The sequence below is a fragment of the Halichondria panicea genome, chromosome 3, assembly GCF_963675165.1.
Source record: "Halichondria panicea chromosome 3, odHalPani1.1, whole genome shotgun sequence".
Taxonomy (NCBI): domain Eukaryota; kingdom Metazoa; phylum Porifera; class Demospongiae; order Suberitida; family Halichondriidae; genus Halichondria; species Halichondria panicea.
Genome location: NC_087379.1, coordinates 1,707,375 through 1,721,258, shown reverse-complemented (window position 1 = coordinate 1,721,258; position 13,884 = coordinate 1,707,375). Strand labels below are relative to the sequence as shown.

The 13,884-nt window shown below is 41.2% G+C and overlaps 1 protein-coding gene and 1 long non-coding RNA gene across 2 annotated transcripts; one reads left to right on the top strand and one right to left on the bottom strand.

The window, feature by feature from the left end:
• Positions 1 to 3,410: 3,410 nt before the first annotated feature.
• LOC135332818 (uncharacterized) lies at positions 3,411 to 13,135 on the bottom strand. The gene is made up of 3 exons (XM_064527739.1): positions 13,035 to 13,135; positions 8,924 to 10,500; positions 3,411 to 4,492 (listed from the first exon to the last, which is right to left on the bottom strand). Exons 2-3 carry the CDS (start codon positions 10,487 to 10,489, stop codon positions 3,572 to 3,574), a joined length of 2,487 nt encoding a protein of 828 aa, XP_064383809.1. The 5' UTR covers positions 10,490 to 10,500; positions 13,035 to 13,135; the 3' UTR covers positions 3,411 to 3,571.
• Positions 6,350 to 6,995, top strand: LOC135332820 (uncharacterized). The gene is made up of 2 exons (XR_010393643.1): positions 6,350 to 6,792; positions 6,838 to 6,995. It is a non-coding gene; the product is annotated as an uncharacterized LOC135332820 (long non-coding RNA).
• Positions 13,136 to 13,884: the final 749 nt, after the last annotated feature.

Here is a 13,884-nt window from a genome sequence, read left to right as displayed (position 1 = left end):
TCCAATATGGAATGTAATTAAAAACCAATTATAATTAATGACATGTTGAATGCTTTTATTGGTTGCAATATTGGCTGCAGGGAGGTCTTGGCTGCTATCTCCTCTCGTTCTGAATCTGCCCAATCGGATCAACTGGAAGTCGTGTCTGGCAACAAAAAACGAGGAGACGAAAGCTGCTCTGGAAAATATTTGAACCATTTGATTTCACTGCTGACAACGTTGTGATTAATTTTTCCAGTCTTCACTTCAGTAGATATTTCCATGCAATGATTTTCTCGTGTTATAATAACGTTTTGTGTTGTCATAGTGATTACGATATGATACAAGCTATGATTAAAAAAACTATTAATTTTGTCAGACTGATGGATAATTATCATTATGTAAGCATGCATGCGAGTTTAGTTCAATCTACTGAAGCCCATCCGATGCAATCATTATAGACATGCTTCTGTTCATGCAATGCAGGGCCGTAGCCACCAACTTTAGAGTGGTCAGGTTACAAATCGGCGCGCATAGCGCGGTGACTTTTCCGAGTACACGCCCACTTCCGGTATCGTTGGTTACGCCCCTTGTCTACTGACTGTAGATTCTGTTTAGGTTTAAAGCTTAGCCCTAACACAAAATAATGTTACAGAACACAACATCTTGATTCTCATCATGATGGAGAAACAGCAAAGTTTTATTTGGCAAGACCACAGAACTGGTTTGGACTTTCCAAATGATCGCTTGGGGAAAAACTAGCTGGATTGTGAGCTTGGTCTGGAAGACTTGGAAGTGATTCTCTCTCGTCATAGCAATGATAGCATGCATCACTTATAGACTAATAGTCTTGATCACTTATAAAATTATAGTTCTAGCATGCTTGCATGTTTTGCACTGCAGAAGAAGTTCACTGCACATTATTTTGGTCCATTATGTGTTTACTGTAATGACGACCATTGCCTATTCACCTCGGAAAAAGTGGTCAGGTTGAAACCTAACTAACCTGACTGGTGGCTACGGCCCTGAATTCAATGCAAACATAATTATGTTTCCAAATTTTTATCTAACATTTGAGCCATAATAATGAAAGCACCGCGGGTGCTGATGCCTCGGTGGAGGTGCCAAAGCTATATAACATTAAAACTACTAGCTAGCTTTTATACACACATTGATTATCACGATGAACATTTTTAATTTTAATTTGCTGCATTGTACATGCAAATAGTGGGTAATGATCGACCATGATTGTTGTTAAAAACTATCTAAGCCAAACGTTAAAATTAATGGCTGGCAAGTCAGCAGAGCCTTGCAGCTCTCTTCTCACTCTTGCAGCTACCAATAGCTAGTGTTCTAGTGCAAAGCTATAGCTAACTACTAAGTAGAGTAGCAACACTCGGTAAACAAGTTTTGCTACGGACTCTTCTGAAAAGGCTGCAATGGCATTCCAAGTAAGCAAAACTAGGCATAACTCAAGAACGAAGCTTTATTTTGCAAATCCACAAATAGCATGCCAAGAAAACATGACTAGAAGCCTATAGAAACTCTTACTTGCACTTTATTGATCCTTGAGCAGCTGAAATAGTCTACACACACACACACAACACAGACACACAAACACACTACGTATACCTCGCTTGCGCATGCGCACCGAGGCATAATTGGGGCGAGCGAAGCGAGTCCCTTCCTAGTGATGAACGTTGCAATTTTGTCTGTGTGTGTGTGTGTGTGTGTGTGTGCAGAGATACAAAAGAAAGGGGATTGGAAACGACCGCCCACGCCCTATGTAAAAGGACTGACATCCGGTGAAGCACTCCGTGTAATTATTGCGCTCGCAAATAATTACATGGAAAAGTTTTGTATCCCTGGTTTCTAGCTCTCCTATCCACTAGAGATCACTCAGGGCCTGGGAGATACTTGAGAGAAGTAAGCTTATACCACTGACAAGCTCTAAGTCCGTTGTCTTTACTCTGTTTCCAATTTTTTTGAGTTTAGCTTGAATTACTCTATGTCAACTTTTCTCTGTCCCTCCTGTGAAGTTAAAACAGCAAAGGACATTGCTTGACTTGGTTATTATGTATCTAAGTGCTACATAGAATGGCTTCATGCTATAAATAAGCTGTACTGTTCATAAACGTTTGCAGTATAGTCCTTCAAACTGCTTTAGTATACTTTTAGACACGCCACGGGCCTGTCCCTCCTACGACTTCATAGTAAAGGCTATTTCTTCTTGCATAGCATTTATTTGTCTAGTAATAGTGGCTGCATGGCTTAGTCGACTTTTTAGAGCTAAATTCTCTTTACTTTTTAGAAAAATCAACATTAAAAATGATCAATTTCACTGTTTCTATGTACAGCACATTGTAGAGCAGTCAAGACTGGTAATGAGCATGCTGACTATAAATATAATCCTTTGTAGTTTTAGCCACGCCCTATAACACGGAATGCTTCACGCAAAAATTTCGTAAAAATTTCGTTTCCAATCCCCTTTCTTTTGTATCTCTGGTGTGTGTGTGTGTGTGTGTCATGGACCGGCACGATATTTGTTTTTTGTACTCGTGACCCTTTACCAACTTTTACGTGAAAGCTGCGCATGGGCACAAGAGCTAGCTTTTTTTTTTTTTTTTTTTTTTTTTTTTAATAAACATGTAATGAATGCGTGACTGAGGCTGAAATATAGATATGGCAGGGTAATGTGAAGCTATAATATTATTATTATTCAGAATTTAGACAGAGAGGTTGGAGTCCGCAATGGTGAGGTCCACGGAAGCAGCAAGATGGCCGTTGAAGGATGACTTCGAAGATCTGGCAAGAGCTAGCTACACTCAGGAACGAAGGGGCTCAGACAAGACACAGAGACTCTTGAGGCTACAAGCACGCCTACAGCATGCAGGTTAGAGCAGCTCAGATGGGGACCTTCTGAGCCTAAGATCACACAGGCACGCCTGCAGGAGGTCACAGCAGCTTACTTGCCATGTTTCACTTACAAGTGTTGTGTTTTTGTGATAATAAACCTGCTAGCTCAACAGGACAAAACAGAGATCTAGACCAGTCACTACGACAGGTCAGAGCATGCAGCTCAGGTGGAGACTTCTGAAGTTGCACATGCACCTTTAGACAATACAGCACTATGGCAGGTCAGACCAGCTCAGATCAGAGTAACTTACTTACCCGGTAAGGATTGTTCACAGTATACTATCATGTAATTTGGGTCCAGCAAGAAGTCATAATATCTCCTTGCTCCTAACCTTGCTCCTCATGTTAGTTTGTATAGCCAGCTCTTTCATGCTGAACTTTCACTCATACATATGTTTCACCTTGAATCTTGATGTTACACCACAGTCAAAGAGCACAATAACCCTACACCACTCAGAATAATTGTCACGGGTATACAACTGGCACAGGGAAGTCGTATCTAACCCACTGCATCAGACTACTCGGTTTTTATTCACTGTTACACAATCACTGTTACTAATTTCATTTCATTCGATAAATAAACTTAAATTACCACATCATGCACTGTACAACAAACACATATTGCTCGCTCGCCCCAAACATGCTCTGCATGCTCCTAGTAATTATATCAGTACACTCAAAAAACAGTTTTTGTGATACTAATTTTATAGACGGTCGATTGTCTTTCTCTTTCTTTGTTCATTCCCCCAATAATAAGGCACTGTGTTGGAGACAGTGGCACAGTGGCAGCGTATGCTATAGGAGATGGTAGATCACCAACGTAGAGCCAGGAGTCCATCGAGGATGAGTAGGGGTAAATCCTTTGAGTGGCTTCACCACTATCCTTTCCACCAACAGCAAAGAGGGTATCGAATATCGTTACAGGGGAGGGCCGGTAAGACGGTGTGTTGGATACTGTATTCCAGACAGAGTCGGCTTTGTTGGCACTCCCATCATCCTGTCGGTCTGCTGAGATGAGCTTGTCGACTTGAGCAGCACACACCTTGTTTAGATTCTTGCCGTCAGATCCCCCCATTAGGTACACTGTGTTGTTGTAGACAATTCCTCTTTGGCCAATACAAGCATACGGTAGTCTGTCTGTCTCGCTCCACTGGGAGGTGCTGATGTTGTAGATCTCAACATTATCAGTGTAGTCACCAGAGCCCACATCACCTCCTACTACAATCAGATGTGTTTGGAGACTAACGACTGCTAATGAAAACCTCGCTGTGGGCATGGGTGGGATCGTACGTTTCCAGTTCCTTCCTTTGTTAAACACATGTACTACATTGGATGTAGAGCGGGATAAATCCACACCGCCAACTGCTACCAGTTCACCTTTGACCTCCCCTAGACCAAAATATCGTACAGGAAATCTTGGCAGAGTTGACCAGACGTCTTGTGGCGGATCGTAACAGTAGACACAGTAGTTGTCATCATCATCATCACAGCCTCCTCCACCATAGTAGACTTTGCCATTGATGGTTACCGCTTGCCCACCAGACGTCTTCACTGGAGCCTCAGAGCACTGACTGTAGGACAACTGAACCTGTAGGGACTGGAGAATACAGAGAGTCAATAACTTGTGTGTAATGGAAGACATTTATGATTGTGTAGCTAGTAATTAAGGGCATTTGAAATGTAACCCTAATCACATATTAACGCCAGATGATAATGTTACAAGGTTACTAAAAAAATTATTATGCCTCGAGGCGTAGCCGCACAAGGGATACGGTAAAGCTGACTGTGTGTGTGTCTGTCTGTCTGTGTGTGTGTGTGTCTGTTCCAGCTGTAACTGCTCAACGGTTGCAGTGCGACGAAAACTAACAGCTTCTATAGGCTTCTAGCCACGTTCTCTTGGATTTTGATTCGTGGATTAGCAAACTAAAGCTTCTTTCTCGAGTTATGGCTAGTTTGACTCACATTGAAGGCTGTTGCAGTCTCTTCAGAATCTTTCATAGCATCATCTGTCCACACAAACTTTCTATTCAACATATAAGTTAGCCTTGCACTAAAGCGCTAGCTTTTTGTTAGCTACAAGACTCAGAAAATACCTGTTAAAACAGCTAGCTAGCAGTAGCCATTGATCTCTTTGGACACACCCTTTAATTATTCTTGTGGATGTAATGCGCATGCGCGCTCATTCCCCACGTGTGATATCCAAGGATCCAGATCCAGATCCTCCTGGCAGAATTATATTTTTCTTGAGGGCCTGGTAAGCCACAAAACACTACTATATAACAATATAGATAACAATATGCATGTACACAAGTCTTTTCTTCTTAGATATTATAATTATACACTGAAGTACAGATCCTGGAAGAATCAATTTTCTTCTTTCTTGAGGTTCTAGTATTAAAGCCACATAATACAACAATAGATGCATGTAATAAGTCTTTTCTTCTCAGTGACTTTATATAGATAAGCTAACTTTATGAAATAATTAGTAAAATTATGCACTTCCGCTTATAATTAATTGAAAACAAAATCTTCTTCTTTGTTGCTTCCTAGATCCTTAAGATCCTGGTATATATAAGCAGCCACAAAACACAACAATGATACCATAATTATACAATTGAATAGATGCAAATCATTTTAGACAGATTATTTTATACACTTTTTCCTCTTCTATACTTTTGAGCGAAAGCAAATCATGGCGAGAGGCATTAGCACAACGCCAGCTTGAACACTAGTTATTATCAGTTATCGATCCTGTGGGACACAAATTAATTATTCTAATTTGGCTCTTATATTGGAGTGGTGAAATTCACGTACATGGCTAATTATACTATAGAAATAATTGTACACGTTATACATGTACGTGTACGCATAGCTATGACTGTATTGTACACATAGATTATAAGCCACATAATAATACACAACAACTGTCATTCTAATTACACAAGCATTACAAATAAAATGATTTGGCGTTCAATAACAGTAAGCTTTAGACTTGGCACTAGCTTTTATTATGCCTCGAGGCGTAGCCGCAAGAGGGATACGGTAAAGCTGACTGTGTGTGGTCTGTGTGTCTGTTCCAGCTGTAACTGCTCAACGGTTGCAATGCGACGAAAGCTAACAGCTTCTATAGGCTTCTAGCCACGTTCTCTTGGATATTGATTCGTGGATTAGCAAACTAAAGCTTCTTTCTCGAGTTATGGCTAGTTTGACTCACATTGACGGCTGTTGCAGTCTCTTCAGAATCTTTCATAGCATCATCTGTCCGCACAAACTTTCTATTCAACATATGAGTTAGCCTTGCACTAAAACGCTAGCTTTTTGTTAGCTACAATACTCAGAAAATATCTGTTAAAAAGAAAGGCGATAATAACAGGGAATGATGATATTAACAGGAAGGTTTCCATATGCTGACTCAACGAATATTGACACTATTATTTTGTTGCTGACTCAGCACTCTATATGCAATTTTAAATCAGCTGGCTACATGTAGTTCTAGGAAGAGTTTATCTATCATAAACTCTTGGTTCTAGTGAGGCAGAGCGGCGCGGCTCATGTCAATGATTCTTCCAGAGACTAGACTCATGCATATACACTACTGTGGACCAGACTCATCTACTTGTAAGAAGGTAAAAGGTATATAAAAAGGAGGAACCTCAGTCTGATTATTACTACACTTTATCAATACTTGCTTCTATACAACTACAGGTAGTAGTGTACTGTATGTAGGTGGCTGTTGATTATGTCAAGAATTGCCAGCATGAACTCGTGAGCATCTTCTTGGTTTATACCTGTTTGGAGCGTGGTATGACTATCCTATAGCCGAATGTCTTTTTCTATCGCTATATAGGGCTGGAGACAGAAGGGTTATGGCTGCCAGTGATGCATCTCAATAAAAAAGTAAGCAGCTTTTTTTTTATTCTAATAACAATTATCACTTTTCAGCTGAGAGTTTCCAGAGGAAGAAACGTGGGATACATGCAGCCTCACTATACATGATAACTTTTCACTTCACTTCACTTCCCTGAACATAATTTCTGTTACAAGTTTACATCGAATGTGCATTAATAGTCTCTGTACCATGACTGTGGTAATCAATGAAACTTGGAAGCAAAGCATGTGTTTCAAATGTTTATGCATGCCTCCTCCAACATGCAAGATGATCAATACTGAAACCATAATTATGAACCACTAACTCAGCCATGATGTATTTAATAGGATTGGCTTACATACAATAAATTTATAAGGCTCTTGATAGCACCAGGGGCACTCCAGAGGGCCAGGGAGCACTCTTGTGCTCCTGATAGCACAAGAAAATATATAGAGGGCGATCATAATTAGAAAGTGCCAAGTCAGCATATGGAAACGTTCCTGTTAATATCACCATTAAAACAGCTAGCTAGCAGAACATAGTTTTTCAGGTTGCTTGCATTGTGGAAATTTGACTCACGTGTGTTTTGCTCACGTGCCTCAGCCTTATAAGTCAAAATTAAAGTGGGAGGGGCAGGCATTGTAGCTAGATTGTAGCTAGCTGAACAACACACATTCAAAGCTTTGTACTAGACTTTAAGTTGCTAGACCCTCAGAGAAGAAGTGAGTGGGATCTTAGATCTGTAGTGTAGTATTACTTGCTGGAGAGCATAATTTACCAGCATACATACAATAATTATTATTAAAGAATTGTGTGTATGCTGGAGAAATCCTATATGCTCTCCAACAAAATTTAATATATACTGCAATCCTAGAATCCTGTAGGCTGGCTCCCAATTCTTCTGTTTTACTGCTGAGTTGAGTATTTTCTGAGGATCTGTCTTTAAAAAGTCTAGACGAACCTGTACGAATTTGACAAAATATATTGCACAGCATTACAGTGTCAGATTATCACTCTTCATTTGTATGAACACTGAACAACTTCTGCTGTTTTTTGCTGTCATTTCTCTCCCACCCACTCTTATAAGCTAATTAAGGCATAAGGCACGTGAGCAAAACATCACGTGAGTTAAATTTCCACAATTAATTGTTGCAAGCAACCTGAAAAACTCTGTAGCATTTGTGAAATTGATCTCTTTGGATACACCCTTTAATTATTCCTGTGAATGTAATGCGCATGCGCGCTCATTCCCCCATGTGTGAGAAATAATATCCAGATCCAGATCCAGATCCTCCTGGCAGAATCATCTTTATCTTGAAGGCCTGGTAAGCCACAAAACACTACCATAGATAACAATGTGCATGTACACAGGTCTTTTCTTCTTAGACATTATATACACTGAACTACAGATCCTGGAAGAATCAATTTTCTTCTTTCTTGAGGTCCTAGTAAGCCACATAATACAACAATAGATGCATGTAAATAAGTCTTTTCTTCTCAGCGACTTTATATAGATAAGCTAACTTTAATATAAAATAGAAACTAATATAAAACTCTAATACTTTTCAGCGAAAGCAAAAACATGGCGAGAGGCATTAGTACAGCGCCACACTGTAAAAACAAATTGGTTGAAATAACCCATTTGTTTTTACAGTGCAGATTGAACACTAGTTAGGGTGGCAATAGGAGATATGCCTGTGGCTCACTACAATGGAAGTAAGTGACACACTAACAAGAATCACATAGCCTGGATTACACGCTGCAATACAACACAGTTGTCATGCATGGCCATCAATTCATTATGAGCTTTAGACTTGCAGTGGCGTAGCCAGGATTTTGGGAAGGGCAGGGCTCAAATCCATTGAGCAGGGCCAGAGCAGGCGCTGAATAGCTTGGAATTTCACCTAAAAAAAAGGTCATCACTTTTCATCAGCAGTAAGCATGCGCAGTAGATGACCCTGCCCACATTTCCATTCTAGTAACTATACACAATCATGCAGTACAGTGCAGAATAGATTGGTTTGGAGTTAATGAAACACAAATGGGGGTGCTCTAGCCCCGTCAGCCCCCCTCTGCCTACGCCACTGACTTGGCACTTCTATTGGAGTAGCGATATAAATTAGATGTGTGCACTTAGTGGTACAGTGTTGATGAGCTCACCTGTGGTTTGCTGGTCAGGTAGTCTCTGGTTTTGGTAAGTTGGTCATTTAAACTCTGAATGGTGGTTTTATGCTTCTGAAGAGAAGTGTCCTTGGAGGCAAGCATCAAATCTTTGTTAGTGATAATCAAATCTTTAGCAAAAATAGTGGAGTTTTTGTCAGCAATAGTCAAATCTTTGTAGGTGATAAGATAGTTTTTGTCTGCTATCTCTTGTTCCACTTGTGCAGTGAGATTGGTGACATCTGTTTCCAGTTGAGCTATTTTCGTAACTTTAGATACAAGCTCGTTGTTAGTGTTGGCAATTTGTTGCTTCCTCTCTTCAGTGAGTTGCTTACATCGAGTTTCTAACCTAGCGATGGTAGTATCTTTAGAATTCACCAGTGCATCTTTTGTGCACGTGGGAGCCAATGATTCTTTAAACTCCAATGCAACTCTGAGATCCTCTATCTCTACACTGTGTTCAGTTACTAGTTTATCAGTTTCCACAGAGTGCACCAACTGCATACGCTCGACAGTGTTTTCACTTTCTTCCTCTTGTCGTCTTTTCTCCTCCGCCAGTGCCTCGATCTCTCCTGCTTTCTCCTGGATAGCCGAGTCCTTCCTCACAACCTCTTCCTCAAGCTCCCTCTTCTCTGTCAGTAGGGCACTCACTCGCTGGAGCATCTCCACTCTGTTCTCAAAGGAGGGAGGGTGTTCAAGTACCACACCCACCATCCGACCCACTATCTCCGCTGCTCTAGGCCTTCGCTGAGGGTTGTTGCTGAGACAGCGCATGATGAGGTCCATCAGAGGGTGGTCTGGGGGAATCTTTCGAAGAAACTCTTCACGTCTTTCAGCTTCCGTCACTGGTATCAGACCATTGGGATTAGCAGGATCAATTCGTGTCTGGCCGATACTTGGTAGTGGCCACTCTGCTGTGAAGGTGTGAATCATCATGATCCCAAAGGAGAACACATCCACACTGGTGTCGTAGTGGGGGTTGGCAATCATCACTTCGGGGGGCATGTACGCTGGGGTGCCAGGGGTCTCTGTCATTCGACTCACTTGAAGGGGGGTCAGATTCAATATTCGAGCAACCCCCAGATCAGATATCTTGGCTGTCATGTTAGTGGACAAGAGGACATTGTTGGCTGAGAGGTCTCTGTGCACAATGACTGGTGTTTGGCCATGGAGGTAGACCAGGCCCAGTGAGACGTCATGGAGGATAGAGAAGTTTATCTCATCGGGGAGAATACCGTAGCGCTCGAGACAGCTGGTCAAGTTGGTGGGGAGGAACTCCATGACTAGGATAGGGAACTGAGAGCCTTCTTCAAAACAGACTCCCAGAAACTGGACTATGTTGGGGTGCCTAGTTTGACTGAGCAGGTGACACTCCTCCAGATACCTTCGTGCTGCATGCCCGATTCCAGTCTCATAGAGAACTCGGTAAAGCTTTTTGCCAGCACATTTCAGTCCTCGATACTCTAGCTCCATGACAACAGCGTAGGAACCTCGTCCAAACTCATTCTCAGTGATGCGAATTTGTCTCAGAGTAAACTGTTCGAAAGCTTGTGGATTTACAGCCATTGTCTTCGTTACTGTGTGAATAGCAATATTAAGGTTAGGGTATTGTGATCACTCATGAATATTCATGAGTTTAATTCTGTCAGCTAGCTTTTTCTCTTTTGCAGGTTCAAAGAAGTCTGCTGTACTTATATTGTATGATTATCAACTCTCTACTTCTATTGTTTTGTGTAAGAATGCCAGAATGCCATGATTATAAAGATTCATGAATGAGAAAAGTGGGCATCAAAACCGCAAGTATATATAGACTATTTTTTGCGTCAATTTATAAGAGCAGTAAGTACTTTCAGCAAGCTTTATTGGTATCTATATGTAGCTAAGTACCTTCCAGAGGGCCAGATGAAGAGATATTCGTTGTAAAACTTCATACGGAAGGGCCGTAGATAGCTTAGGTTTGCAGGGGTGGCAAAATAATAGCTGAAAATTTTTCCTAAAAAAAAAGGTCAATTGTTATTTCATATCCTCCGAGTATGGCAACTTCCAACTTGCTGTGGCACAACTTAGACCAACTAAAACAAGGTAGCTTTAGCTAGAAAGATACTCCTGCTTCCAGAGGCGCAGTGGAGCTTAGATTTTACCTAAAAAAAGGTCATCACTCGTTCTCAACAGTCAGCATGCGCATCAGATAGCCCTGCCCACATCTCAATTTCATGACATCATTCTAAGCATTGGGCATGCATTAGTCTGGGCATAGATTGAAGAGTTAGAGGGATAGGAAACGGAGTGGTGCACGTGATGATTTTACATTGAATCTGCAGTAGAGCCTCGAAAATTATCCGCGCTAAGCTCTATGAACGAGGTTATTAACCACATTTTTGCCGGGTAACTCCCAAAGCTGTGTTTCCTCGAGACATCATCTCTTTCAGCAACTTATAACACGCCTAGTCCATGAGCCAAGTGTAGTACTTGCTAATGACTGACCACACCCAGTAAAAAGAGACTTTCCAATAAAGTTATATGTTCCCAAGGCTGTTTTAGAGCTATTGGAACATGTAACGTGTAAGCGTGCTGGTTATGACTACTACAATAGGTATAGACCTTGAAATATAAGTGAGTTGCAAGGACTAAGCACAGTTACTTGTAGTTTATTATGCACTGAGTGTAGAAATAGATATTGTTGTGATGGCCTCGATTAAACCGCAGAGTAGCGCGGATGTTAATCGAGATACCAACCGTTTCCTATCCCTCTAACTCTTCAATCTATGGTCTGGGGGCCAGACCTTTTCTCAAGAGGGGGGAGGGGAAGAGAGAAAGAGCCTAGCTCTCTTGATTTTTCCCCGAGCTATTAGGTCTGGCCCCCAGACTAGGGCATGCATGTGCAGATCAGTAATTTGGCAGATCTAGAATGCTGCACTGCCCCCCCTGCCCCCCCCCCCCGCTGTCTACGGCCCTGTACGGGAGAGTAAAAGCTAAGAGTAGACGGTAAGTATCTAAAAATACGTTTGATCTTCCGATAAACAGGATCGAGGCTAGCTCCAACCTAGCCTCAATTCCAGGCCGCTGAGAAAGGGGGCTGGAGTCGAGGCTAGCTCCAACCAGATTGACTTTTTTCAAAAGTTCTCTTTGTCTGACCCTGCCCCTACCTTTCTTTAATTGGATAAAGCCCTCAGTTGAAGATTCCCAGGTTTATCCATGCTAAAAATTGACGCAAGAACACTCCAGTACAACTTGTCTGATGCTACACTAAAAACATAGTGACAATGATATTCATACTCCATAAATATCGCGGGGGCGAAACAAAATACCCTAACAATACACCAGATAATTAATTTTAAAACATGCTATAGACAAAGAAAAACGGTGTAGTCTCTTTAAAGTTAGTGGTTGGTCAGTAACATACGACACTGTTAAAATTGGTTCACTGTAATTATAGGTCACTATACCAACAAGAAACAATAATTATACAAATAAGGAACCTTGAATAGATCAGCAATTTCTAAAGTGAGCGAAATGTTGCTATATATAGCTGCATTCTGGTCAGTAAAACTGCAAATTTATGCTCAAGACCTATAGTTTTAGCTCATAAAATAATGTTTACTATGGAGTGAACATAAACAATTATTTAATGAACCCATTACTTGAGTTTACAGACTCTTTGAAACACACCAGTAAAAGTGTAGAGCGTTACGCATAAAATTTGGATTTGTGTATACACACTCTGGTCTATTTTGTATAAGCTGGGGAAAAGTGACCTTTTGAGACCGGAGGCCACCTCCACCCATATACTTCAAATCATTACTTTTATATCAGTATAGTGACACTATAGACATTTACTAGACAGCATTATTATAATATGCATGCAGTTCAGCCACCAAAAACAGAAAAAAACTATACCAAAGTATTTACATCTATGCAGCAAGTGGTTTCTATGCTGGTTTCTATAGGCAGCAAATGATTTCAAGGTAGTTAATACATGGCAATTCGTGCCACACTCAATGAAAGATATATCCCCCCCTCATTCTTCAGCTTTTTTTGCATGCATGCATGCATGCATGGAATGTAAAGCATTATTAGTTGCAGGACCATCATTTATATTATATAAACTTACCTGTAAAGAAAGCTTGGTCTTGGTGAAGTTTGACACAGCTTAAAGCTCTGACTGCTTGCGCATGCGCAACATTATTGTATTACTCAGGGCCGGCAGAACTGGTCAGGCCAAAATCTGACCACTTTTCTCATTAAAAATGAAGTTTGGTAATAATCGTTACTGACAAAGGTGCTGGTAATAGACGTAGTAGTACCGCGCAGGATCAGTGTCAGATTTAGCCTAGCCTCGATCCCAGGCCGCACTTCCCACTAGGGAAGTGGGCCTGGTATCGACTGCTTGCGCATGCGCTAATATCCCCCCAGGTATCTGGGGGCTTGGATAACATCGTTTTATGCTCAGTAAAACTATGACATCACAACGAAAGGAAGTGGATTGAAGGAAGTAGATAGAAAGTTTGATTGAAGGTTTCTAGCCCATCGGATAGCATTCTCTGATAGCTACCCTTAGCCTGCTATGTTAACAAAAGACTCACAGCCTGCAACAGTGTGGATGACGATCGTCTGAAAGGAGTGACGGCTGATAAGAGCCTATATGGACAGGCCACGCCCATTTAACACTAACTTTGGTGAAAGTCTACTATACTACTGCTACTGATTCTATCAGAAGAAAATAGCAGTACAACAAACCTACACAGCTCTGTCTCTAGCTAGCTAGCTATATAGCTCTGTGTATGACTTTTAGGATATTTTCTCTGATGTATCAAGTATTATAGGAATATTTACGAGGAAAAAATCCAATAATTTGGCGCATGCGCAAGCAGTCGATAGCAGGCCTCTTCTTTCAAAGGCGGGTGAAGGAGGCTAGATTTAGCCTCGATCTCAGGCCGAGTTTTCGCTTTTATAACGGTTAG